This window comes from Eubalaena glacialis, chromosome 17, assembly GCF_028564815.1.
Source record: "Eubalaena glacialis isolate mEubGla1 chromosome 17, mEubGla1.1.hap2.+ XY, whole genome shotgun sequence".
NCBI classification, from domain to species: Eukaryota; Metazoa; Chordata; class Mammalia; order Artiodactyla; family Balaenidae; genus Eubalaena; species Eubalaena glacialis.
In genome coordinates this window covers 23,901,187-23,924,706 of record NC_083732.1, presented here as the reverse complement: position 1 = coordinate 23,924,706, position 23,520 = coordinate 23,901,187, and the positions used below count along the sequence as shown (strand labels likewise).

Genomic DNA, 23,520 nt, shown 5'->3' with positions numbered 1-23,520 from the left:
TGGAGTCTAGTTGATTTACAGTGACACTGTTTTTTAATATATCCAATTACTAGATGCTTATTTATTCCTCATTAGATGTGTAACAGAGTATCTGAAGAAAACTGAGGGGTAACCTAGTGTTAAGTTTATTTACTCATTGGTAAATCAGGTATATTACTAGTAAATAATAAGTTGCTGTTTGAGTGCTTACTAATGGCTCAGCACCATGTAAAATGCTTTACATAATTGATCTTCTTTAATCTGTGACAATGGAAAATAATAATTATTAATATTCCCATTTTACAGAGAGGAGAACTGAGGCTTAAAGATGTTAAATAACTTGCCCGCTGTCATGCAGCTAAGATGTTGATCTGAATACGTCTTTAGAACACACTTGTGAGTAGCTTGATAGGGATTGTGGCTTCCCAGCTCAATGTTCCAGGCCTGACTCAGTGCCCAGTACATAGTAGGGGCTTTATATGAGTTTGTTGAATGAATACATAAACAAGCAAGACCCGGATATTTCAAACACTGGCTGGCTTCCCGTAAAAGTTGTTTTAACAGAGGCGTTTTGCCTCGGAATGGATACAGCAACTTGTCTAAAAGCCCAGATTGAGGCAGCCTCTCTCTTTTCTCTGGGCTGCAGGTGGAATCTCTGGCCCTCCTGCACACCATTCCCAACACCCGTTTATTCACGATCACCTGCACTCACTAGCAAACTGACGGAAAAAGGGCCTCATTGAGGACACCAAAGTAAGGACCTCACAGCGGCTAAAGCCCTGATGAAAGGATAACTGACGGCTCATGGCTTCTTCCAGGGCAGTCCCCGACCTGACTGCTGCTGTGTCCCTTCTGGCCAGTTGGCCATCCTTAAGCCTCTTTCTTTTTCTTTTTTTTCCTATGCAGTCTCCAGAGTTCGCCAGGGGACTGAGCTACTGATTCCCACAGTGGTGGTATATATATATATATACACACATATATATATATATATATATATATATATATAATTTTTTTTTTAATTGGAGTATAGTTGATCTACAATGTTGTGTTACTTTCAGGTGTACAGCAAAGTGATTCAGTTATATATATACATATACCCATTCTTTTAAAACTTTTTTTCTCATATAGGTTATCCCAGAATATTGAGTAGAGTTCCCTGTGCTATACAGTAGTAGGTCCCGGTTGGTTATCTATCTTATATATAGTAGTGTGTGTATGTTCATCCCAACTTAAGCCTCTTTCATATGGAAATGCTGAAGTTGTGGTGTGAGGATGAGCTCTTTTCCTCTGGAGGGCTCACCAGTTAATCTCCGAGGAAGCCCAGCCCAGGAGTGGCCCTGTGGATGAACTCCCAAATCCGGAGTATCTATCTATTCTGGGGCACCTGGAGCATCTCTTCTGCAAGAGAATGCAGAGAAAGGCAACGGGCTGGATATAAATAACTAAACTGAAACTCCACAAACCAGGCAAGGAAATGGGTTTGCATGCAAACTGGAAAAGGATGGTACCTCAGGAGCGATGAATTATAAAAGAATAACACTCCCCTCTACTCCACGCCCACTCCGTTGGAAAAGGCCCTCTCCTGAGGGGCTAGGCTGGGCAGCTGCTCTCAGGCTGGAGAGGGGGTCACTTTTGCAGGTTTGCCTTGCATACAGGGGGTTGCTAAGTTTAAAGCAGCAGTTCTTTGCTCCAAGCTTCCAGGGATAAATCCCCTCTACGGAGCAGGCGGTACAACGCTGGGCCTCGTGCTTTCAGTCCAACTCTCTCCCGTGAATCCACCACCCAAGGTGGGAGGCCTCGACCCCTTCTTTCCTGGCTCTAACTGAACCGCCTCGTTCACTTCATCTTCATCCAAGTCCCTTCCCAAGCTCAGAAAAGGCCTTCTCAGACCTCAGAACGTATCCTCACCCCCTCGTTCTTCCTTATCAAAAGGTGCTTCCAAGCACTGACACGTCTATTAACTATTTGACTTGTGAACTATCTCCCCACTAGAATGTGAATTCCTGGAGGCAGGGACCATATAACCTTTGGATCACAGTCACATTCTCAGGTCCTAGCACAGTGCCAGGCACATAGAAGACAGTAAGTGTTTGTTGGATGTATGAACGAAGGAGAGTCAACGTTCAGAAGCACGGGAAATAGATGATTTTAACGTAGACCTCAATTTTCACCGAAAAGTAACACTGAGTATGGGAGAAATATTTTGTTTAGGTACCAATGTGGGTGAGGAATCCTCAACCTCACTTTGTCTTTTCCTCTCCCCCACCTATCTGCAGCTTGTCCATACCTCGACAAGGCAGCAGAAATGGGCCAAGGCAGGAAAGGCTGACTCACTGTAGATTCTAGAGGCTGGGAAAATTAACAGAACCACAGCGGGGTAGTGGACACACTGACTTCTGGGGCAGGGTGGCCTGTCACTTTGGGGGAAGAAATTACAAGTCAGAGAAACTTCTGGAAGGCAGAGGGGAGTGGGTGGATGGTTTCCTATGCCTGGACCACCAGGTTCTGGGAGGGAAGAGGCAGGTGGCAATGATGTCCTTGATGGAAGATTGGGGAGGATGGAAAGGAGCACAGAAGGCTGAACTTCTGGTTTTGTGATTATAGCAGACCCCAGAGAGCTCTGTTACATGTGCCAAGAGCAGAGAAAGCAGATAGTGGGATTATCCTCAGGGGGACAACTGACAAGTGGCCTCTGATGGAATACCAGGGAGCAAGGACGCCTGGGGCACCAGAAACAACAAATCCCAGTTGGCTGATGGAGGGACCCAGCCTAGACAGGGAAGCAGAGGAGGCCCTTGGGAAGGACTGAGGGGCTGGAGGTGTAGGTTTAGTGGAATAAGAGGTTTAATGAGAGTCAGGAAGTGGCATAACGTGTGTGTGGGTGAGAGGCTGAGAAACCAACGTCCATATTAGGCTCAGGCCGCTCATTGTGCGGCGTCCAAAATGTATTAAGAGGGCATTGAGATCAGTAATTAAGGAGAGATAGAAACGGACAAGCAATCTTCAAAGTGAGCATATTTCTATTATCCTCAACAATATCAAGCGTTCCCTCACTGACAGGACGGCAGCCACAAGAGTGGACTTGACAGGAATACGAACAGCTCTGCTCCTTTGTCAGGGATAGAGAAGCCTGGATTTCTGAATTCAAAACAACCACCCAGCTGTTTCTACAAATCAAGAACCAGCCCGAGATACACAATATATATATTTGAAACATCTATCTTCTTGAGGACTTGCACGTAGCACTCAGTACACGCCACGCCACCACCTAGGCCGGATGTGTGTGGGTTGCGCGTGTGCGTCTAGGGGTTAGAGACTTGCATCCCCGCAGCAAGGGCAGCCTCAGACGCAAATGCTCAGTCCCGTCACCCTGTCGCCCGCTGACAAGATCTGGCCGCCAACGCCTGGGGAAAAAAAAAAAAAAATCCCCAGGGGCCTCCTCCCTACCCCCACCTCCAAGTCAGCCGAGAAAACAAGCGCTCCATTTCCCCGGACATTAGATGCACAGGGGAATTCATTCCATCCTGGAGACTGGGAAACCCCTGCGGAAGCGAGACCGTCTGCTAGTGAGGACATAGCTCCAGAAACCGAAAAAGAACATTCTCTGAAACCACATCTTCCCCTGCATGCGCCCGGAGCCCTGGGCTGGTGGCCACAGTGAATGGCGTCCCGGCGGCCGCTCTCCCGGCGCCCTGCACCTTCCGCGGAACGCCCGGCGCGCCGCCCGGCCAGATGCATCGGGCCTGGCTTTGCCGGAGGCGCGCGGCTCCCGCCGCCGGATACGGCGGGCCCGCAGCGGAGATTTACCTCGGCGCAGGGCGGCGGCTTCCGGGGCCGCCCGGCGCCCAGGCTCCGATTACAGGTTCACACGGGGGGCCGGGCCCGCGGCCGCCCAGCCCAGCCGGCGCGCCCTCACGCGGCCCCGCTCCCCCGCCTGCGCATTCTTCTCCATTCATGCGGACACCCAGCGCCACCACCACCACCTCCGCCGCCGCCAGCGCGGCCGCCGTCGCCGTCGCCGCCGCCGCCGCCGCCGCCGCCGCCGGCCGCCCGGATTGGCTGGCGGCCGCGGCGCCGGCACTTTCCCACGGCCCGCGGCGCGTGCGGCTCACCGGCGGCGCTGCAGGCGCGGCCCTGGCGTGCGGCCAGCCCAATCGGGGCGCGCGGGGCGCGCGGGGCGGGGCGGGGCCGTGGCCGCCGACCGGCTTGTGTCCCGGCCCGGCCTCCCCAGCCTGCTCGCCGCCGGCCCACCGCCGCCCGCGCCTCCTCCTTCCCCCCAGCGGAGGCCCGACAGAGCCCCTGCGGAGCCGACACACCGCCGCCGGGCAGGGGCGGGCGCCGAGGGCGGACGCGGGGTTCGCCCTCGCCCTTGGCCTCGCCCCCGCCCCGCCCCTGAGCGGCTGCCAATCAGTGGAGCGAGAAGCCGGATTGGCCAAGGGAAGGCTGTTGCCCGGGAGCCGACGCCCCGCCCCTCCGCCCCCTTGCCCGCCCCCTCTACTCCCCCGCCCTCCCCAGGGCCCTGGGAAGGGGCGCAGCGTGGGAAAGGGATGGTTGAGTTTTAACCGGAGGTAGGGAGTGAGCCGAACCAGTGTGTGCGGAGCGCGAGCAGCCGAGCGCGGAGAGGGGCCGCTGCAGTTAACTCCTCCCTGCCCGCCGCGCCGACCCTCCCCCGGATCCCCCGCGTAGCCAGCATGAAGCGAGCCCACCCCGAGTACAGCTCCTCCGATAGCGAGCTGGACGAGACCATCGAGGTGGAAAAGGAGAGTGCGGATGAGAATGGGTGAGTTGGCGGCGGCGGAGCGGGAGCGGGAGGCGAGCGCCGGCTGGCCTCGGTGACAGCGCCCAAGGGCCCGGGGCACGCCGGCGCCCTGCACTGACCTCTGCGCATCTCTGGCAGGCCTCCGCCCCGGGTGAAGACCCCGGAGGCTCTTCAAGACCAAGTTGCCAAAAAAAATCTGAGTACGGGGAGGGCGTGGGGGCAACCTCTCAGATCACCTCCTCTCGCTTAACGGCGATTCCTGTTCCCCCCCCCCCCATTTAGGAACTTGAGTTCGGCTCTAGGTTCCATGTCCCCAACTACATCTTCACAGATCTTGGCCAGGAAAAGACGGAGAGGCGTGAGTCTCTTTACAGTGCACCCTCTTTTTTGGGGGGGCGGGGGTTGTTTTGTTAATTAACGGGAAGAACCACCTTTCTTCACTTTGGAATTTACAGCCGTAATGGAAATGTTCCCCTTTGTTTCGCCTGCTTTCTACAGATCATTGAGAAGCGCCGACGAGATCGGATCAATAACAGTTTGTCTGAGCTGAGGAGGCTGGTACCCAGTGCTTTTGAGAAGCAGGTAATGGAGAAAGTAGGTAGAGCTCTCCGTGTAGCTATCTACGCCTTCAGAATTCTTCCCCTCATTAATCTGAACCTTACCCGTGCCGTGGAAAATAACCGCGTTGTTTGTGCGGAGGAAATGAATTCATCCAGAGTCCAACATATTTTGGAAGATAATTTATTTTGCTGTTGTCTGTACTTTTATGATTTACAGAGCATATATGTGCATATATATTTTAAGTTGTTCCCCAAAGGCACTTGGTGCCAAATCAGTTTTTGTTGTTGTTGTTGTTCTCTTCTCTAGGGATCTGCCAAGCTAGAAAAAGCCGAGATCCTGCAGATGACGGTGGATCACCTGAAAATGCTGCACACTGCAGGAGGGAAAGGTACATCTCTAGTCCGGTGGGGGAAGAGTGAACAGCCACCGATGGCCAGGATTGGTGCAGTCGCTGTCTTATTTTTACTGTGTGCTTTGGGGGTGGGGAGAGAACGGTTTGTGGTGTGTGGGGTTGCCTGTCAGTGCATTTTCACGTGCGCATAGGTTTTTCTCCAGTGAATTCATCACCCCAGCCCTCTGCAAATTAAGCTTATGCACCTTCTTTTGGAAAATACCTATTATGGGTGAGGTGCCCTAAAGTTGTGACAGCTCTGATCAGGTAGCTGATTTGTTCGTTAACCTTTTTGAGAAAAAGCTTTTTTTTTTTTTTTTAAGTATATGGTCTTAATTTCATATACAAGATTCTTAAAGAATAAGCTGCCACATGACTGTTGAGGAAAGAAACCTGTTGTGGTTAAGTAAAGAAAACCCAAAGGAAGGTGGGAGACGGAGGAGGTCTGTTTGTCTGTCTCCAGCCGGAAAAATGCTTTACTCTGGTCCAAGTGCCTAAAAGCTCCATGATGATAACTTACATCTGTGTGTCTAATGAATTTCACTACTCTGTGGTTTTTCTGTCCTTGATGTATTTTTTGTTGTTGTTGAGGGAAAACATGAAAGGAATGAACATAGTTTCATCTGCCGGTAGGGTATAATTCCAATTTCTGCTTGGCAGTCTCAAACTGGGCTTTGAACTTGCATTAGCAGAGACATACTTCTCATGTTGATTAATGCAAAGATTTTGGTCGACTCCCAAATATTTGGACTTTCAGAAGAGCCCGTGAATGCCGTTTTTTTATAAAAAGGATGTAGATATTTGCCAGGAAGGGCTGCCTTTGGGATTGAAGAAATGCGGGAAATGAGCGAAGCTCTGAGATTTTTCTTTTGTTTGTTTCCCCAGGCTATTTTGACGCGCACGCCCTTGCTATGGACTATCGGAGTTTGGGGTTTCGGGAATGCCTGGCAGAAGTCGCCCGTTACCTGAGCATCATTGAAGGACTAGATGCCACGGACCCGCTTCGAGTTCGACTGGTCTCGCATCTGAACAACTATGCCTCCCAGCGGGAAGCGGCAAGCGGCGCTCACGCAGGCCTTGGACACATTCCCTGGGGGAGTGCTTTCGGACATCACCCGCACGTCGCGCACCCCCTGTTGCTGCCCCAGAATGGCCACGGGAACACTGGCACCACGGCCTCGCCCACGGAACCCCACCACCAGGGCAGGTTGGCCACGGCACATCCGGAGGCGTCGGCTTTGCGGGCGCCCCCTAGCGGCAGCCTTGGACCGGTGCTCCCCGTGGTCACCTCCGCCTCCAAACTCTCGCCGCCTCTGCTCTCCTCGGTGGCCTCCCTGTCGGCCTTCCCCTTCTCTTTTGGCTCCTTCCACTTACTCTCTCCTAATGCACTGAGCCCTTCGGCACCCACGCAGGCAGCAAACCTTGGCAAACCCTATAGACCTTGGGGGACGGAGATTGGAGCTTTTTAAAGAACTGATGCTGTAGAATGAGGGAAGGGAAAGCTTAAAATCCCAGCTGAGCTGGGCTGTTGCCAACATCACCTTAAAGTCATCAGTAAAATAAAAAGGAAGAAGGTACACTTTCAGATAAATTTTGTTGAAAGACGAAAGGTTTGTTGGTTCACTTTTTCTTTTTTAATTTTTTTTTTATCATGTCATGTATTAGCAGTTTTTAAAAACTAGTTGTTAAATTTTGTTCCAGACATTAAATTGAAATAGTGACTATAAACCAACAAATTGGTGATAGGTTTGGACTGTGCCTAATTTACTTTGTAAACCTATCTGTCTAAGAATGATTCCATTTTGCCTCAAAGTTTTGGGAATTTTAACATTTAGTATTTTGGGTCTGTTTTTCTCCTTGTATACAGTCTCTTTTTAGAATTAATTTTCCAAACCACTATACTCAATGTTAACATGATACTATTTGTTGATATTTTGACAATTATGGTGTTGTATAAATGATATTCTTTTTTGGGGGGGCTATATTGAATTTTATATTTCTGAATAAAGCGTTGACAAATCAGATGATCAGCTTTATCCAAGAAAGAAGACTAGCTAATTCTCTGCTTCCTGCAGCAGTAGGGTGAACGTACAAACCATCAGGGCCCCTGAATCTGAATGACCAATTGCTGTCGTCTACCAGGACTCACAGTTCTGGCTTGGTTAGGAGAGGTCCCTGTTTGGAGTTGTCAGGGGAGAGACAGAAGATGATTGCATAGAATATGTCTGCATTTACCAGCCCCAAGCAATGCAATGAATTTTTAATTTCACAGATCTCAAGTTCACAAATGTTAACATGGATAAGTGATCATGGTGTGCAAGTGGTCAATGGAATAGTCCAGTGGAACCTGTTAAATGCATAACCTAATTCTTCCTGGAGCTGCCATGTTTTCTTTTCACTGGAAATTTTTATGTTGTGTTTTCCTTTTTGGTGCATGGAAATGTGGTTATTGAGATACTTAAAAGGGCTTTGCTGTCTTCTATTTGGTTTAATTTGATTTGGGCTATTAAAGCATCATTTTACAGGTTTATTCCTTTAGCAGGTGTAGTTTAAACAACCTCCACTGAACTGGGTTTGACCTCTGTTGTACTGATGTGTTGTGACTAAATAAAAAAGAACAAATTCTTCTGTATATGTCTTACATACTTTAGCCTTTCCCTCTATTGGCTAAGATAAGATAAATTGTCTCTCATTTTCATTTTGCCTGGTCATCAGTTTTCTTATGTTTAATAATTTCATTGTTCTTGGTATTTGTGATTTTGAATAAGGTGACTTCATTATGGTACAGAGCTTTGGTGTGACTCCCATAAGGGGACATAGTCCTCTAGCTGTTATGTCAGATGATCTGGCCGTCTATGGACAAGAAACCTCAAATCAGACTGGTAGTTGCAGGGTGGGAGAGAACTCTGATGAAATCATAAAACTGTGTTGACCGTTCAACAAATATTTACTGAGAACATCTACTGTGTGCTGAGTTCTACGCAGGGAGAGCAGAATATTAAATTTCTTTTCTTTTTTTTAATGGCAAAACAAGAAAAGCCAAACCTTGTTAATTCTGAGCCCGGGAATCTGAGGCCTGGTGAGCGATTGCAGGCTGTAATTCCGCACCTGCATGGCTCCAGGAGTCTTTCCTTGTCTGGTTTCCAAGGCATTTGTTTAACCCTTTAGTTGCATTTGACTCTTTCGCTGTGTAGTGAGGAAGCAGACACGTGCTTGAGGTTAGAACAAAACCCTGCCAGAACAGAGGCAGTAATCCTGGCCCCCGGGGAGAGGAGCGCCTTCCCATTGCTTTAAAAGTCGTCCTTCTGCCAATTAAGGGGTCTCCTAGCTCCGAAGGAGTTTGCCTTGATCCTGAGGGTGGGTGGGGAGGAGAAGGAGAAAAGCCACTCTGGCAGATGAAATAGAGCCGTCCTTTTCTTTGCCTGACCACTGAACTCCTCCTCCCTCCTCTGATTAAGAAATGAAGGCAAAGCCAAGTTTGGACTTTGAACTTGAGCAGTGACTTCTGGGTCCCTAGGAAGGGGATGGATGGAGACTGCGGCATTTTTCTGATGGTGGGTTTCAAAGGGCAGCTCCCACTCAACCCTTCTCTGTGTGGCCTCAGACGTTGGTGCCTCCTGGGATGCACGGTACTGCTCTGAGCGCTGCCTGTACCACGCAGACACTCTTTCTGCCTGTCATAATGCTGTGATGGGAAGTGTGATGATAATTTCTGCCAAGTGTCAGTGTAATTTTAGCAGCCGGGGTTTCACATGGCATTACAGCATTACTGAACAGCACTGTGCTTAGACTGTCTTAGGTGATCTCTCTGGCACCCAGGTTTAGATGGCTGCTAATGTGGTAGGAAAGAAAGAAAGCCTCTCATTTTACCGGCCCTGCTGGAAGCACTGTGCAACCGTAAACGTGTGGCACGTTCCACTTGTCATATCAATGACCCCTATGTCACCATCTGGTTAGTAATTTTTTCTTTTTTTGGAAGGGGGATGGGGGGGTCATTTTCAAGATTACATAGTTTTCCAAAGAAATATTTTGGGTTGGAATTCCCTGGTGGTCCTGTGGTTAGGACTCGGCCCTTTCACTGCTGGGGCCCTGGCTTCCATCCTTGGTCTGGGAACTAAGACCCCGTAAAGGAAGAAATATTTGGGTTTCTTTTTAAACCTCTTCAAGGTGACAGGTTTCTGGAAATCGTGGAGATGGAGTCTGAGCTTCCTGGGAAAGATAATGGAGTTATGATGATAAGTCAGTGGTATGTAGAAAAATGAATGTAGAAAAACTCTCATTTCTATTCTGAGTTGATGTAGGATGAAAATATTAACATCAGGGTCATTAGTGCTACCATACTTTTATATTATATATACATTTATAATACTTCTACCCATGTAAACAAAATATTTTTAGGTTGGCCCGTAAATTTACCTTATGGAGAAAATAATATCACTTATAAAGAATCTTGAAAGTCCTCAATAATTACCCATTATCTTCATTATATATATATTACCATGAATTAATGACATGAAAGATAGGTGGGCAGAATTCATGCATTAGAAAAACCTCTCAGTCTAAATCTGTTTTAGATTTAGAGAGAAAAAAAATCCAAGACGTATCATTGCTAATTTATTCAGTATAGTTCAATTAGGATGTGACTTTTATTCAGCTTTTCTTTGTTGTACTCTGTTACTCACAAAAATCATGATATTTTAAATATAGATTACTTACATTTTAAATCCCTCAGAAAGTGTTATATCTCCTAGTTATACTTTGCCCCAGCCCTTCTGGTCTATACCAGTATCACAGCTTTGATGTCTTCATTAGATTGCACCGGTGATTTATAATTAAAATAACTTCAGAGCTAATATCGTTTGAGAAACTGCTTCAAATATGGCACAATTTCTTTCACAACTGGAGCTCCAGGGAATGGGGGTGTCTTGGGAAGGAGACCCGAATTCTGGTTCCTGCTCTGCTTTTATCTGATTGAGTGACCTTAGGTAAGTCATTTAAAATTCTCTGGACCCTGCTTTCCTCATCTGTCCCATAAAGTGGTTGGACTAGATGTGGGGGGGGGGGGTGGGTCCCAGGTGCATACTCGCAGGGAAAGGCACTAATGGGGAAGGATGCAGGGCTATGAGCCAGTGGGTGCTGACCCAGGGGGCACGTGCTCCCCGCACTTTCTGTCTGAAGGGTCACACCAGTTGTTTCTACATAGGAATTTTGGTCCAGCATTGCCAGATCTTTCAAGTTTTCAAGAGCGTCTCCAATTTTAGATTTTTATGTGTAATTACCCAATTTATGTAGGTTGGTAACTAATTCATGGAAACCTGTCTGCCAGCAAGACTGGGTCAGTGGGTAGCAGCCTACTCTCATCTCCTAGGGCTCTAATCTGAAAGGCTCTCTGAGGGCTAAAATTTTCTAATACAGTGTCTTTGTCATGCATGGCCTATGGATATGCTTAATGGATAAATAGTCACCTGACATAAAATAAACAGTGCAGTAATTAGGCAGATGTAGGTGGTCTTATGTAAAGATAATGGGCAGAGATTTTAAAAATTATTTCTGGGTTGTCATATTTCCACAAGAAGAGAGAAACTGAAATCATTCTTTTTATTCTAAGCCTGGACCCTTCCCAGGAACCTCTTCTGAAGGTGCTCTCGACTTGGTCCTTGTGTTCACTTGACCGAGGAGGAAGATGGGGTCTCAGCCTGGTGGCCTTCAATGAAAGAGCGGGTGTGTACCTTGCTTCTGACTCAGGACACTGAAGTCCTCAGAGGCGCCATCTGATTTCAGGGAGAAAGAAGTCCTGGCAAAGTGCAAGCTGTTTTGAACCTCAACTTGAAATATAATGCCTGCCTTCATCTTGATGAGCTGCAGGGCTTTTCACTCGGATGCTTTAGTGTTCTGCTCTGGGGTGGGGCAGGGAGAGGGGAGAAAGAAGTAAGGAAGGAGAAACCCAGGCCTTTCTGAATTGTCTGCAGGTATTGACATGCATTTGCGTCAGAACTGTTTCCCCAGGCCCACAAGTCCCAGAGAAACCAGAGGTAAACAGTTGTGGAGAGATGGGTCTGGGGAACATGGGAGGTTTCTGGATTTTGTGCTAATAGGCTATGTGATATCATGCTGCTTTAGAGTTATGCTGTAACATTTCCCATCCTATTTACTATTCTGTTCTTATTTTTCATTAAGTGCTTTGTGTTGGGTTTGACATATATTCAAGTGAAAAGACTGTGCCTGAATTCGAAAACTCTTAATCATTCATAGGCAGTTGCTAGGTGGTCTATGGCTTGATTTAGCAGAAGAGACTTGAAAACACCATGTTAGGCAGAGAGAGACTGGCTGATACCCGAGAGAGAGTTGATGACTGAAAATTTTCTGTAGCTACTTTTATTTATTTATGTTCCATTGTTGCTGTTAATCTCTCCCCTGAGGGCATGGTTTTGTTTCTGGTGTGGAGGAATGTTTCATGCATGCGGAATTGAATCATAAATTAAAGGAGGACATATTTGAGCCCTTAATCATCCTCTTTGACCTCATTTCCTACCACCAGCCCCTCCGTCACTCTGCCCCAGCCACATTGCACTGTGCTGTTGCTAGAACATGCCAAGCACGCGCTCACCTCCAGGCCTTTGCACTGGCTTTTCCCTCTGCCTGGAATGTTCTTCCCCCAGCTATCTGCTTATCTGCCCGTAACCTGTCATCTACTTGGGGCTCTGCTCAAAGGTCGCCTTGCCCTTGCAGTCTTCCCTTAGGACCCTATTTAAAACATCCCCTCTTTTACCCCCTCATCGCCCGCTCCTGCCACTTCTTGCCTCCCTTTCCTCTTTGTTTTTCTCCACAGTACTTAGCATCATCTGACAGAATATATATTTCATTGATTGTCTGTTTACTGTCTGTTTTGCCTGGTTCGTTCACTTCTACAGACTGTCACTTAAACTGTGCCCGGCATGTAGGAGGGACTCAAATATTTGTTGAATGAATGAGTGAATCTAACCCCCCTTTTTGTTATCACTAAGAAGTGGAACAAAACAGATCCAAACAGATCTGTCTCTATCCCCCCTATTCCCCACCCCAACCATTTATTTTAAAAACTACCAGGGAAGGGAATTTCATGTTTCACGTCAGTATTTTCTCTTCACTATTATAAAATTCTGCTTAAAAATCTAACTCAAATATCATTCTTCAAGTCTATTTCCTTTTTGTTGTGTGCTTAGTGGGGATAGGGGGGACATTGGTCACCTTTCTGATATTCCCCACAAAAGACCCTACTATTATCTGGCCAGCCCACCCCTCCGTTTGTTGCCATGCCGCTCTCTGCCCTGCTCTCTGCCCCTGCCTGTTACCTGGAGCAAAATAACTTTTTCTCCTCCCTGGGGCCTTGGCCCCTTGTGTTCCTTCTCCCTGGAATGCTTCTCCTGGGTCTTGGCGGGTGGGTCCTTCTTGTTCGGGTCGCAGCCCCATGTCACTGCTCTGAGGGGCCTTCCTGGATCACGTTGGCAACGGTCTTCTTTCCCAACTCCTGTCACTCTCTATCCCGTGATGACTCAATGTGGCAGTCAAGAGCCAACTCGGGAGCCAGATCCCTGTTCTGACGCTTGTGTAAACACTCTGTGACTCAGCTTCCTCATCTGTAAAATGGGAGTATAATTGTAACTTACTGCTGTCTTGTGAGTTTCACATGTGGTATTTAATGTATACATAAAGTACATAAAAAAATGCTGAGCACATAGTAAGCACTCAATAAACATTCATATATATATATATTTTAAAAAGACCCTACTCTTCCCCCCAAAAGCATTTAGTTCTTAATTCACCTTCACCTCCACCTTCTCTCCAGTTAAGGAGTCTCAGTATTTTTGATCTTGCCACATTTTAGCCCAACCTTTTGGGGTGGGGGAGTACCGCATCTGCATTTATAGAAATGGAGAAAAAAGAAGTTCTGTTATGTGAACAGACTGCATCCACCTAGGCTCCACAGAAGAGCAACACAGATAAAATGTTTAGACGAAATGTGACAAGGTTAAATGAACTAAACTATCAGAGTCTGGGATAAGTTGGGGGCTGGAGGAATAATAGGTAAACTATTTTTACTCATATTTTGAGTATGTAAAGAGTGAGTCTTACGGAAGCAGAGGCCAGTGGTTCTCAGGTGGAGACCCACATCCTCACATGGGCAGAGACAATGTAGGGTTGTGATGGGAAGGGGACCTTCATTCTTGACCTTGATTCTGACCATCAAATAGCAATGGTTTGTAGCAGGATCTTGGATGTAGTTTTTTCTGCTGAAGGCACAGAAGCAGTAAGTACCTTACATTCTAAAGAACCAAAACCCACTTGTGGCCCAATACCTCCTTCAGGGTTTTTAATAGGAAGTCAAACTATCCCTGCCATGTTCAACAATAGCCCTATAGCTGACCCCATCCCAGCTTACCTAAGAGGATTTCTTTGGTCTATTCAAGATGTCGTTAAGAGAAAGCAGAAGGAGATTTGTCAGGATATGGTTGACGGCAGTTATTATTTAAAAAATTGTTTATTCGTTGTGCCTCACTCAGCGGAGAAGTGCACATACAGTCAAAGGAATGAGACCCCAGCCAATGAAAGGAGCTTATACACGGGATTGCCATACCAGTGCTGGTGATTTGGGGGAACAGTGAAATGTTTGCATTTCAGGAAGAGATTCTAGGAGACTGGATCTTTTTAAAGAGAAGATAGATTTTCTGTACTATGAACCAGTGAGTTTAATGTTAATACAGGGCAAAATTTTAAGACAAACGATTAACACGGTCGTTTGGAGCACTTACAAAAAGGAAAAGCACCTGTTCTTATTCACTCTTTGTGAATAAAATTTCACAAAGAATAAACCCCGCCTTCCGCACCCCCATTCTTTCTGAAAAGGCTTATGCTACTGGGCCATGGGAGGTGGAGGGACACTGCAGAATCATGCCTCTGTCCTGCAGCAGGTTACCTGACCAAGTGTTCCCCTATCTCCCAGAACAGCAAGAGAAATGTGAGCTGGATGATGGGACGGTTAGAAGGCTCAGGAACTGGTTGAATGAGAACAATTCTTTACTCAGTGTTTACAATATGCCAGGCACTGGGCTAGGGGTTTTTCATACATTGATATTTTTAGACTGGTTACTCTGAAAAGTCAGCATTATTTTCTCTGTATGCAGATGAGGAAAGTGAGATTTTGCAAGATGAAGACACTTGTCCAAAATCATCCAATTGTTAAGAGGCAAAGCTAGGATTCAATGGTATATCAGAAGTTCATTATTTTTTGGGCTTCTGTGGTGGCTCAGTGGTTAAGAATCCACCTGCCAGTGCAGGGGACACGGGTTCGAGCCCTGGTCCGGGAAGATCTCACATGCCGCGGAGCAACTAAGCCCGTGCACCACAACTACTGAAGCCCGCGCACCTAGAACCCGTGCTCTGCAACAAGAGAAGCCACTGCAGTGAGAAGCCCGTGCACCACGATGAAGAGTAGCCCCCGCTCACCGCAACTAGAGAAAGCCCGCGCGCAGCAACGAAGACCCAACGCAGCTGAAAATAAATAAATAAATAAATAAATAAATAAATAAATCCATTATTTTTTAAATACACAAACTCAATTTATCAATTGATTGATTTCAGTTTGGTAGGCGGTCTCCTCTGATACTTTCTATTGACTTCAGAAGCCTGAAAATGGAACAGACTTCTCTGAGAGAAGACGCGCTGCCTGGCACAGAGGACAATGAAGCAGAAGCTGGTTGCCTGGATGTTGTAAAAGAGCTTCAGGTAGGAAATAGACTAGGTTTTCTAAGACTTTCCAAGGGTGACAGTTACCTGGATACAGCTGTTTTATAAGCAGCAATGTCTGAATGCTAAACCATCACACGCATGCAATTCTTGACTTACAAGTTTAATCTTCTCCCTTCCATGCCCACCGTGGGCTTTCCCCTATATTACAAAAGAAAGCCATACCCTCACCCATCCCAAATCTGTGCACACAGAAACTTACAAGACACCAACCAAAGGGACAATTTTGACACTTGGTTTCAGGAATTGTCCCTTAGTGATAACTGAGGAGCTATAAACTCACCATTGGCTTTCTGTTTCTACCTGTCTTACACATATTCTTGGTTGTGGGTGAAACATGGCCTCTAAAATAGGGTGTTTTGGTTGATGTTAACATGACCTGAATTTAGAAATATTGAGGGGGTGGTGGGAATGATTCCAATGATCATATAATGACCTTGCCTCTTCCATTCTCAAAATACTGTCCAAGACTGAATCCCTCTCCAAAGAGTAGGGTAAGTGCAAAGCATCGGCAAGACATGTGGATGCCACAGTGACTTTCTTTCCCCTTTCACGTAGTGAAACTCAAATAGTTCTTTTCAGTTATTCCCAATGCTCATCCCTTAGGTCCCTCTAATAGAAGAGACATTGGTATAATTAATAGCTCCTCAATAAGGCTTGGTAAATCTTTTTTAGTATATTTCCCAGAATTGGGAAGAGAACTAATGACCATGTAACAAATATTTTTGAAAGGTGGGTACTTCACAATTCTTTGCTTTCATCAAAATGAAGACTGACCTAAATCGTTAGCTCCTGGAACATGACTAATGATTTTGGTGATGGGTCATCAGAATGTGATTTCTGGCAATATTCATTCATTTATACGTGAACTACTTGGGGGAAAAAAGTCCTATTTATTTTATTAAGAAGAGATGCACATTCAATAACATTTTACTTTTAATAATAAATTTATCAAAATATTATTTGATTAATTGTATAGTACTAATAATTGTAATAACTCAACCCAGAATTTTCTTTCCTTGTTTCCTTTCTTCCTTTCTTCCCTCTCACACCTCTTTCCTTTCTTCCTTCCTCCCTTCTTTCTATTACTTAGAGCCTAATGGTCACAAGAAATAAAAAACTAAAAAAAAAAAAATTAAATTGATGTACATATCTCTATTAGAAATAACTAAGATAAGAGCAAGAAAATACTTTCAAACATAAAAATGTTACTAGGATAAAATTCTGTGGGGACGTGAAATGGCAATAGGAATTCAAAGAGAAAAAGGAACGAAGTGAAATTTCCCACTGTCCAAGAGGAAATTGTTCTAGTATTTCCATAAAGGATGATGGCTGATATAAAGTCATTATGGGATTTAGCTTTCATTGGCTGCCTTTAACATTTTATTAGACATCAACATTATACCGTGAAAATTGCAATTTTTTTGCCACTACTTAAACTTAGGAAAAATTTTAGATATCAATTTTAAAATGTGGTAGAGAGAGTTATTCAAAATTGTTCTATGGAGCATGCAATCTCTGATGTGGGTTTTTTCCACACCACCAAGCAATTTTCCAATTCTCAGTGGATACTCACTGGGTGTCCTACAATTTAACTCAATTCTGACACAATTTGCCTGGAGATAGTGTCAGATTCCACAAGTCAGGGACTCAGTCCCACAAAACTGCTCAGTGCCCGCCTCCCCCCACTTCAGATGCCTGTGCTCTGTGTTGTCACCTGTGCTTCTGAACAACTGGCTACAGATTGGAGGTTCTGTTCCCAAAACCTTCTGCTTAGGTTCAATTAATTTGCTAGAGCAGCTCACGGAACTCAGAGAAATATTTACTTACATTTACCAGTTTATTATAAAGCCTATTATATAAGATACAGATGAATGGCAAGATGAAAAGGTATGGAGGTGCAAAGGGTGAGGTCCAGGAGGGTCTCAAATGGAGGATCTTCTGTCCCTTTGGAACTGGGGTGTGCCACCCGCCAGCATGTGGATGTGTTCACCAACAAGGCACTCTCTGAACCCTATCCTTTTGGGGCTTTATGGGTTCATGACAGAGGTGTGATTGATTAAATCATTGGCCATTGATAGAACTTAATCTCCAGCCCTTTCTACCCTCCTTGGAGGTCTGGGGATGGGATTGAAAGTTCCAACTCTCAAATCGCTTGGTTGGTCCCCCTGGCAACCAGCACCTATCCTTAGGGACTTTCCAAATTCTTCTTATTCACATAAATTTGGGTGTGGTTGAAAGGGGCTTTCAAAAGAGACCTTTATCATAATTACCACTTAGGAAATTCCAAGGGTTTCAGGAGCTCTGTGCCAGAAACAAGGATGAAGACCAAATATATATCTCTTATTATAAATCACAATATCACACAGCCCCAAAAGCTTTAATATCTAGACAGCCTTAAGCCTGAAATCCTTTTATTATATAGAGAAGTATCTGGAATTAAATCTGGTTCAATTCCAGATTACCAGCTGCAACACTGGGCAAGTTACTTAGGCTTTTTGAACCTCAGTCTTTACCTGAGAAATGGGATGCTAACAGAACCTTCTTCATGGGGTTGCTACGAGGATAAATAGGGATACTGTATATTAAATTAATTAAACAAGGAAGCCATTAGACTGAAGTAGCTCTTATGCTTTGGTGGCCTACAAGCAAACCAAAGCCTAGGCCTGTAACTGCCTCAAGGTAAAGAAATCGAAACTTAAGGACCATCACAAATACCAACAAGGCTTTAAACTATAGCCAATCAATAATTTCCTTTCTTTGTTTCCTTACTTTCTCTATACAAGTCTCTCCTGAGCTCCTGTGGGTGGAGTGCCCCTAGCCACTCCTGGTTTGGTGCTGCCCCATTTGAATCAAATTTTGCTCAGATAAACACTTAAAAACTTGAATTATGCCTCAACCGAAGCATATATCTTTTAACATGTGTGTAAAGCACCTAGTGCAGTGTCTGGCATATCATAGGGGTGTCAGGAAGAAAAAATAATACTTATTTAACAAGTTATTTGAAGTCTGATCTGGATGGCCTTCAAGCAACACCAAATTCCACATAGGAGAGGTTTTCTTTTGGTGTATGGAACACAGTAGTGGGTTTGTTTGGCCATGAAAGGTAAGGAACGCTGGTTTAGACGAACTCTTCCTAACAAAGCATAGCATCCAATTCCCCTCTTCTGTCTGCTCATCTCTCATTTTCACCTGGGCCACCTGAAGTTCTTAGCTGCTGCAGTGGGGTTGGGGCAGGGGGACACTGGAGCTGGGCCGACCGATCAGGGAATGGTGGGCACCTCATCTTGGAATGTTGGGAGTCAGAGGGTTTCCTGGGTGATCCTGTCCAATCTCTCCAGATCTGGTGGAAGAAGGGTGGCCAGCCACCTGGAGAGCCTGTAATCCCAGCTGTAGTCCTGAAAGTCCTAGTTGGCCAGAACTTCCAGAATGATCCCTCTCTGTATTTTAGCTGGAGCATTAAATCACTACCCGGTGGAATGTGTTGGATGACATATCCTGGTTCCTAGATCCCCAGCTGGCCGGCTGCGGAGGCTTATCTGGGGCATTTTATTAACCTCACACTAACTCGTTCATATGATTTTGGGGGCACCACTTATACTGTGGCAGAAATTTGTATACAGAAATGCCAGAACTGGATGCAGGGTGCTAGAGTGGGGAGGAAAAAGACTTGAGAGGGGGGAGAGGGACCTGCGGAGATGAAGTTAATTTGTAGCTGGTGTTAATCTTTCTCCAGCCAGGAAGAATTTCCTAAGGGAGAGGACAGAATAAGTTTTTTTTTTTTTTTTTGCTGTTGTTGTTTTTTAAATTTTTTTTAAAGCACACAATGTATTTAAAATTGATTTTGAAGTTGGTTTTCACCTTCTGCCATAATTATGCCTTCCTAACCCCAGAAACTTCAGTAAAAATCTGAATACGTAGTAACTTCCTGTTAACGATGCTAGGACAATGGATCTCGATTTTGCAAGAGTCACCTGGGGAGACTGAGAAACTCCCAATGGCCAATCCACACCCAGACCAGTTAAATCAGAAGCTCTCAGAGGTGGCATTAGTATTTAAAAAAATCCTCCAGGTGATTCAAAAAAAATGCAGCCAAGGTTGTTAATTGCTGCTTTAGGAAGATGAGAGGAGAGTGATATGGGGCTTGGGGCAAAGTACTCAGGTAAGGAGGGACAGGCCAGTCATTGAAAGGGAGGTTGCTTGTGAAGCAGATCAGAGTACATCCAAGCAGGTGGCAGCCTTTGGGCTTTTACCCCTTTACCCAGGAAGCTTGTTTAAGAGCAGCAGACTGGGGTGGTGGTGGGATGAACTGGGAGATTTGGATTGACATATATACACTAATATGTATAAAATAGATAACTAATAAGAACCTGCTGTATAGCATGGGGAACTCCAGTTCTCTGTACGGTAGAAACTAACACAACATTATAAAACAACTATACCTCAATTAAAAAAAAAAAAAAAAAAAAAGAACAGCAGACCGGTCCAGCAATCAAAGAGAGTGGGTGGGAGATAAACTCTGGTCCTCATTGTCAACACTGATTTTCAATGATATTTCCTGTGGGTTGAACTAACTTTCATTTTTCTGTCGATATGGAGCTTGGCTCTCTTCCAAAGACAATGAACTCCGGCTGCTGATCTGCAGCTGTGAAACTGCCCCTCTTCCCCATCTCTAACCACGTGGTTTCTAGACATGACACAGTCAATGGCTGTGAAGGAAACACATCTTCACATTAATTAAGGTATTTATATGTTCTTGCTGTTTTATTTTGGACATTGAGCAATTTAATTAGATCAAGCTATTTTGAAATTAAATAACATAGTGCATATGTATATTCTAATTCAGTTAAAACTTTGGATCTCTAAGTGAAGGTTGAGGGGGTAGAAATGTCAGAATCTTCTATAACCACTCCCCTTCTTCCCCTTCCCATGACTCAGGGTCAGCCATAACATTGTACCTCTATAGAAGCAGAAATCCTACAAGTACTTCCAACGGAGACATAACCCACCCATGAAACAGACTGGTACACGGGCCGGCTGCATCAGTCACTTACCACCAGTGCTTGGTAAAAACAGAGATTATCTGGGCTGATCCCAATCTACTGAATTAGATTTGGGTGGGGGGAGAGGGCTTGTTGAAAACCTGGAGGTCCATGGAGGTAACTAGTCCTAGAGGATTCTGGGACGTCTGTTCTGTCACTCCTTCAGGATTCTTCTTGCTCCTGTAATCTCACTCATCCCCTGTGATGGTGGTGACTCTCAGGATCTCTGGCTCCCACCCACTCCCCTTTCCCAGAGTCCTGTCTTCTGTAATAACAACAACATCAACGACAATTATATCTGAGGCAAAGATGACTGCACGCCAACCACACCATTCATTCTCTCCTTCTTTATTAACAGGATCTCAATTTTTATGCAGGACGGCAATGCGCCCCGTCTTAAGCTTCCACTTTAGCTAGGTGTCATCATGGGACTAAACTCTGTTCAAGGTGCTGGAACCAGAAGTGCTGTGCAGGATTTTTGAAAGTCAAGGTAGAGGTGCAGTCTTCTATGCCTTTTCTGCTTTTTGCTTGTGGATGTGATGGCTGGAGCTCCAGCACCATCCTGGATCTTCAGGCGACGAGCTAGGGGTGGTGAAGCAAAAAGAGAGAAGGATCTGGTCTTTGATGTTTGAGGAACTGCTACTCCAGTCATGCTCTGGATTGACTACCTCTGGACTTTTATTGCATGAGAGAAAACCAAACATTTCTGTGTTTAAGCCATTAATAATTTTGGCTTTTAAGTTATTCATAGCTCAATCAAATCCTATGAAAATAAGTGACATTTATGGACTATATCCTAGGTATCAGGTACCGTGCTAAGCTCTTTCCGTATATTTTCTAATTTAATCCTCAGAAAAATCATTCAAGTGATTCTATTATTATCCTCATTTTATAGATTTAAAAATTAGTCATAAAGAGGTTAAGTTTAATATTACTCGGCTGGTACTTTCTGGGGGTGGTATTTGAACTCCAGCGGGCAGAGTCCAGGAGTCAGGCCCTCGCTTGTGTATACCGAGGACATCACTCTTCCGAGGTTCCCTTGATATCAAGAGCTGAGAGGTTTAGATTCTTCTTCAGATTCTTTTCCCTTATAGGTTATTACAAAATAGAGTTCCCCGGGCTATTCAGTAGGTCCTTATTGGTTATCTATTTTATATATAGTAGTGTGAAAAATGTTAATCTGAAAAAGAATATATATATATATATATATGTATGTATAACTGAGTCACTGTACTGTACACCTGACACTAACTTGACATTGTAAATCAACTATAGTTCAATAAAAAAAAAAGAAAAAAAAAGAATTGAGAAGGTTTATGTTCCTCTTGAATGAACTACACCTCTGTTCTCTACTTCTCTACTATTATTGATGGGGTACAGACACACCTGCCTGAAGTTTTTCTAGTCTAATATACTCAACCCTCTGTTCTCAGAAGATGGAGGTTGGGGAGAGAACTAAGGAAATGATCTAAGGCAATGCTCTTAGACTTTTGAATTTACAAAACCAGTTTATATACTCAGCCATAAATAAGAGTGAAATAATGCCATTTGCAGCAACATGGATGGACCTAGAGATTATCATAGTAAGTGAAGTAAGTAGGAAAGAGAAAGACAAATACCATATGATATCACTTACATGTGGAACCTAAAATATGGCACAAATGAACCTATCTATGAAACAGAAACAAACTCACGGACATAGAGAACAGACTTGTGATTGCCAAGGGGGAGAGGGGGTGAGGGAGGGATGGAGTGGTAGTTTAGGGTTATCAGATGCAAACTATTACATAGAGAATGGATAAACAACAAGGTCCTATTGTATATCCCAGGGAACTATATTCAATATCCTGAGATAAACCATAATGGAAGAGAATATAAAAATGTATATATATGTATAACTGAATCACTTTGCTATATAGTAGAAATTAACACAACATTCTAAATCAACTATACTTGAATATAAAAAAAAACCAGTTTACAAAAAAATCAGATGACTGACATAGAGTTCAAAAGTTTTATTTTTCAAAGTAAAGGCATTAATAAAAACAAACTATCATCTTCCATGAACAACATTTCATGAAAAAAGCAAATGTTCGTGTGAGGGAAAGAATGAAACTAATCACAAATAAAGGACAGTCCTTTAAGCCAAATGTATTTAATTATAAATTTAGCATTTGAAAAATACCAATTCTCTTGCTCATTTTTCAAGGGCTAGTGAAAATGTCATCAGGATTTGGGAAACCTTTAAGATCTCAAAGAAGGGGTAGGTAGTTAAAAAGGGGAACAGCTACTTCAGGATGAAATCAGGCCAAACAATGTTGAATAAGGTAGCAAGATTGCTACTTGACACCAATATCCATTCTCCTTTTCTTCCTTAGTAATACAACCCTGGTGTTTATTTGGGGCAATATTGTGTCCAGCTAAGCGAATGTATATACCTCCTTGCAGGTCGGGTTGGGCATGTGACTAAATTCTGGCCAATGAGATATAAGCAAAATGGTGAGTGGGATTTCGAGGACAGTACTTCATTTGGGCTCAGCTGTGAAAGAGGCCCTTTGTCTTCCCACACTTTCTCCTCCCACTCATCTGGAAGGAGGACATGGTGGCATCTCTCCTGGACTGAGGATGGCAAGGCAGAAGATGGCAGCCTGGGTCCCCGAGGACATCTTGGAGCCCTGAACTGCCCACCTTTGGAATTCTTTTACATGAGAGGAGAATTTCAACTTATCTAAGATACTACTTAACTTTTTTTTCTGTTACATGCATCTAATCCTAACTATTGTAAAGAGCTAACTCCAAATCCATTTTAGACAAAGAGAATCATAATAGCGTTAGAAAAAATTCGAGAAATTGACTCCTGTTTATTGAAGAGAAAATCAGAGCTAGAGCTGCGAAGTGGCTTGCCCAAAGTCATGTCATGCCACATTCATTCTACAAATATTTACTGAGCATGCTCTATGCGTGAGGCTCTTTGCCAGGAGCTGGAGGGCCAAAGATGAAAAAGG

The 23,520-nt window shown here is 44.7% G+C and overlaps 1 protein-coding gene across 2 annotated transcripts; it reads left to right on the top strand.

Moving 5' to 3' along the window:
- The first annotated feature begins 4,220 nt into the window (after positions 1–4,220).
- HEY1 (hes related family bHLH transcription factor with YRPW motif 1) lies at positions 4,221–8,254 on the top strand. Of its 2 annotated transcripts, none has more exons than XM_061171531.1 (5): positions 4,221–4,759; positions 5,021–5,096; positions 5,237–5,332; positions 5,606–5,687; positions 6,576–8,254. In XM_061171531.1, the coding sequence occupies exons 1-5, from the start codon at positions 4,671–4,673 to the stop codon at positions 7,157–7,159; spliced, it is 927 nt and encodes a 308-aa protein (XP_061027514.1). In that variant the 5' UTR covers positions 4,221–4,670; the 3' UTR covers positions 7,160–8,254. The 2 variants fall into 2 exon arrangements, with proteins under 2 accessions (XP_061027514.1, XP_061027515.1); XM_061171532.1 differs by having other exon boundaries at positions 4,225–4,759; positions 5,237–5,320.
- The last annotated feature ends 15,266 nt before the right edge of the window (positions 8,255–23,520 follow it).

Coding starts and splice junctions, on each gene's coding strand:
- HEY1 (XM_061171531.1), top strand. CDS start 4,671: ATGAAGCGAGCCCACCCCGAGTACAGCTCCTCCGATAGCGAGCTGGAC. Junction 5,097..5,236: donor CCAGGAAAAGACGGAGAGGC/GTGAGTCTCTTT, acceptor TGCTTTCTACAG/ATCATTGAGAAGCGCCGACG. Junction 5,688..6,575: donor GCACACTGCAGGAGGGAAAG/GTACATCTCTAG, acceptor TTGTTTCCCCAG/GCTATTTTGACGCGCACGCC.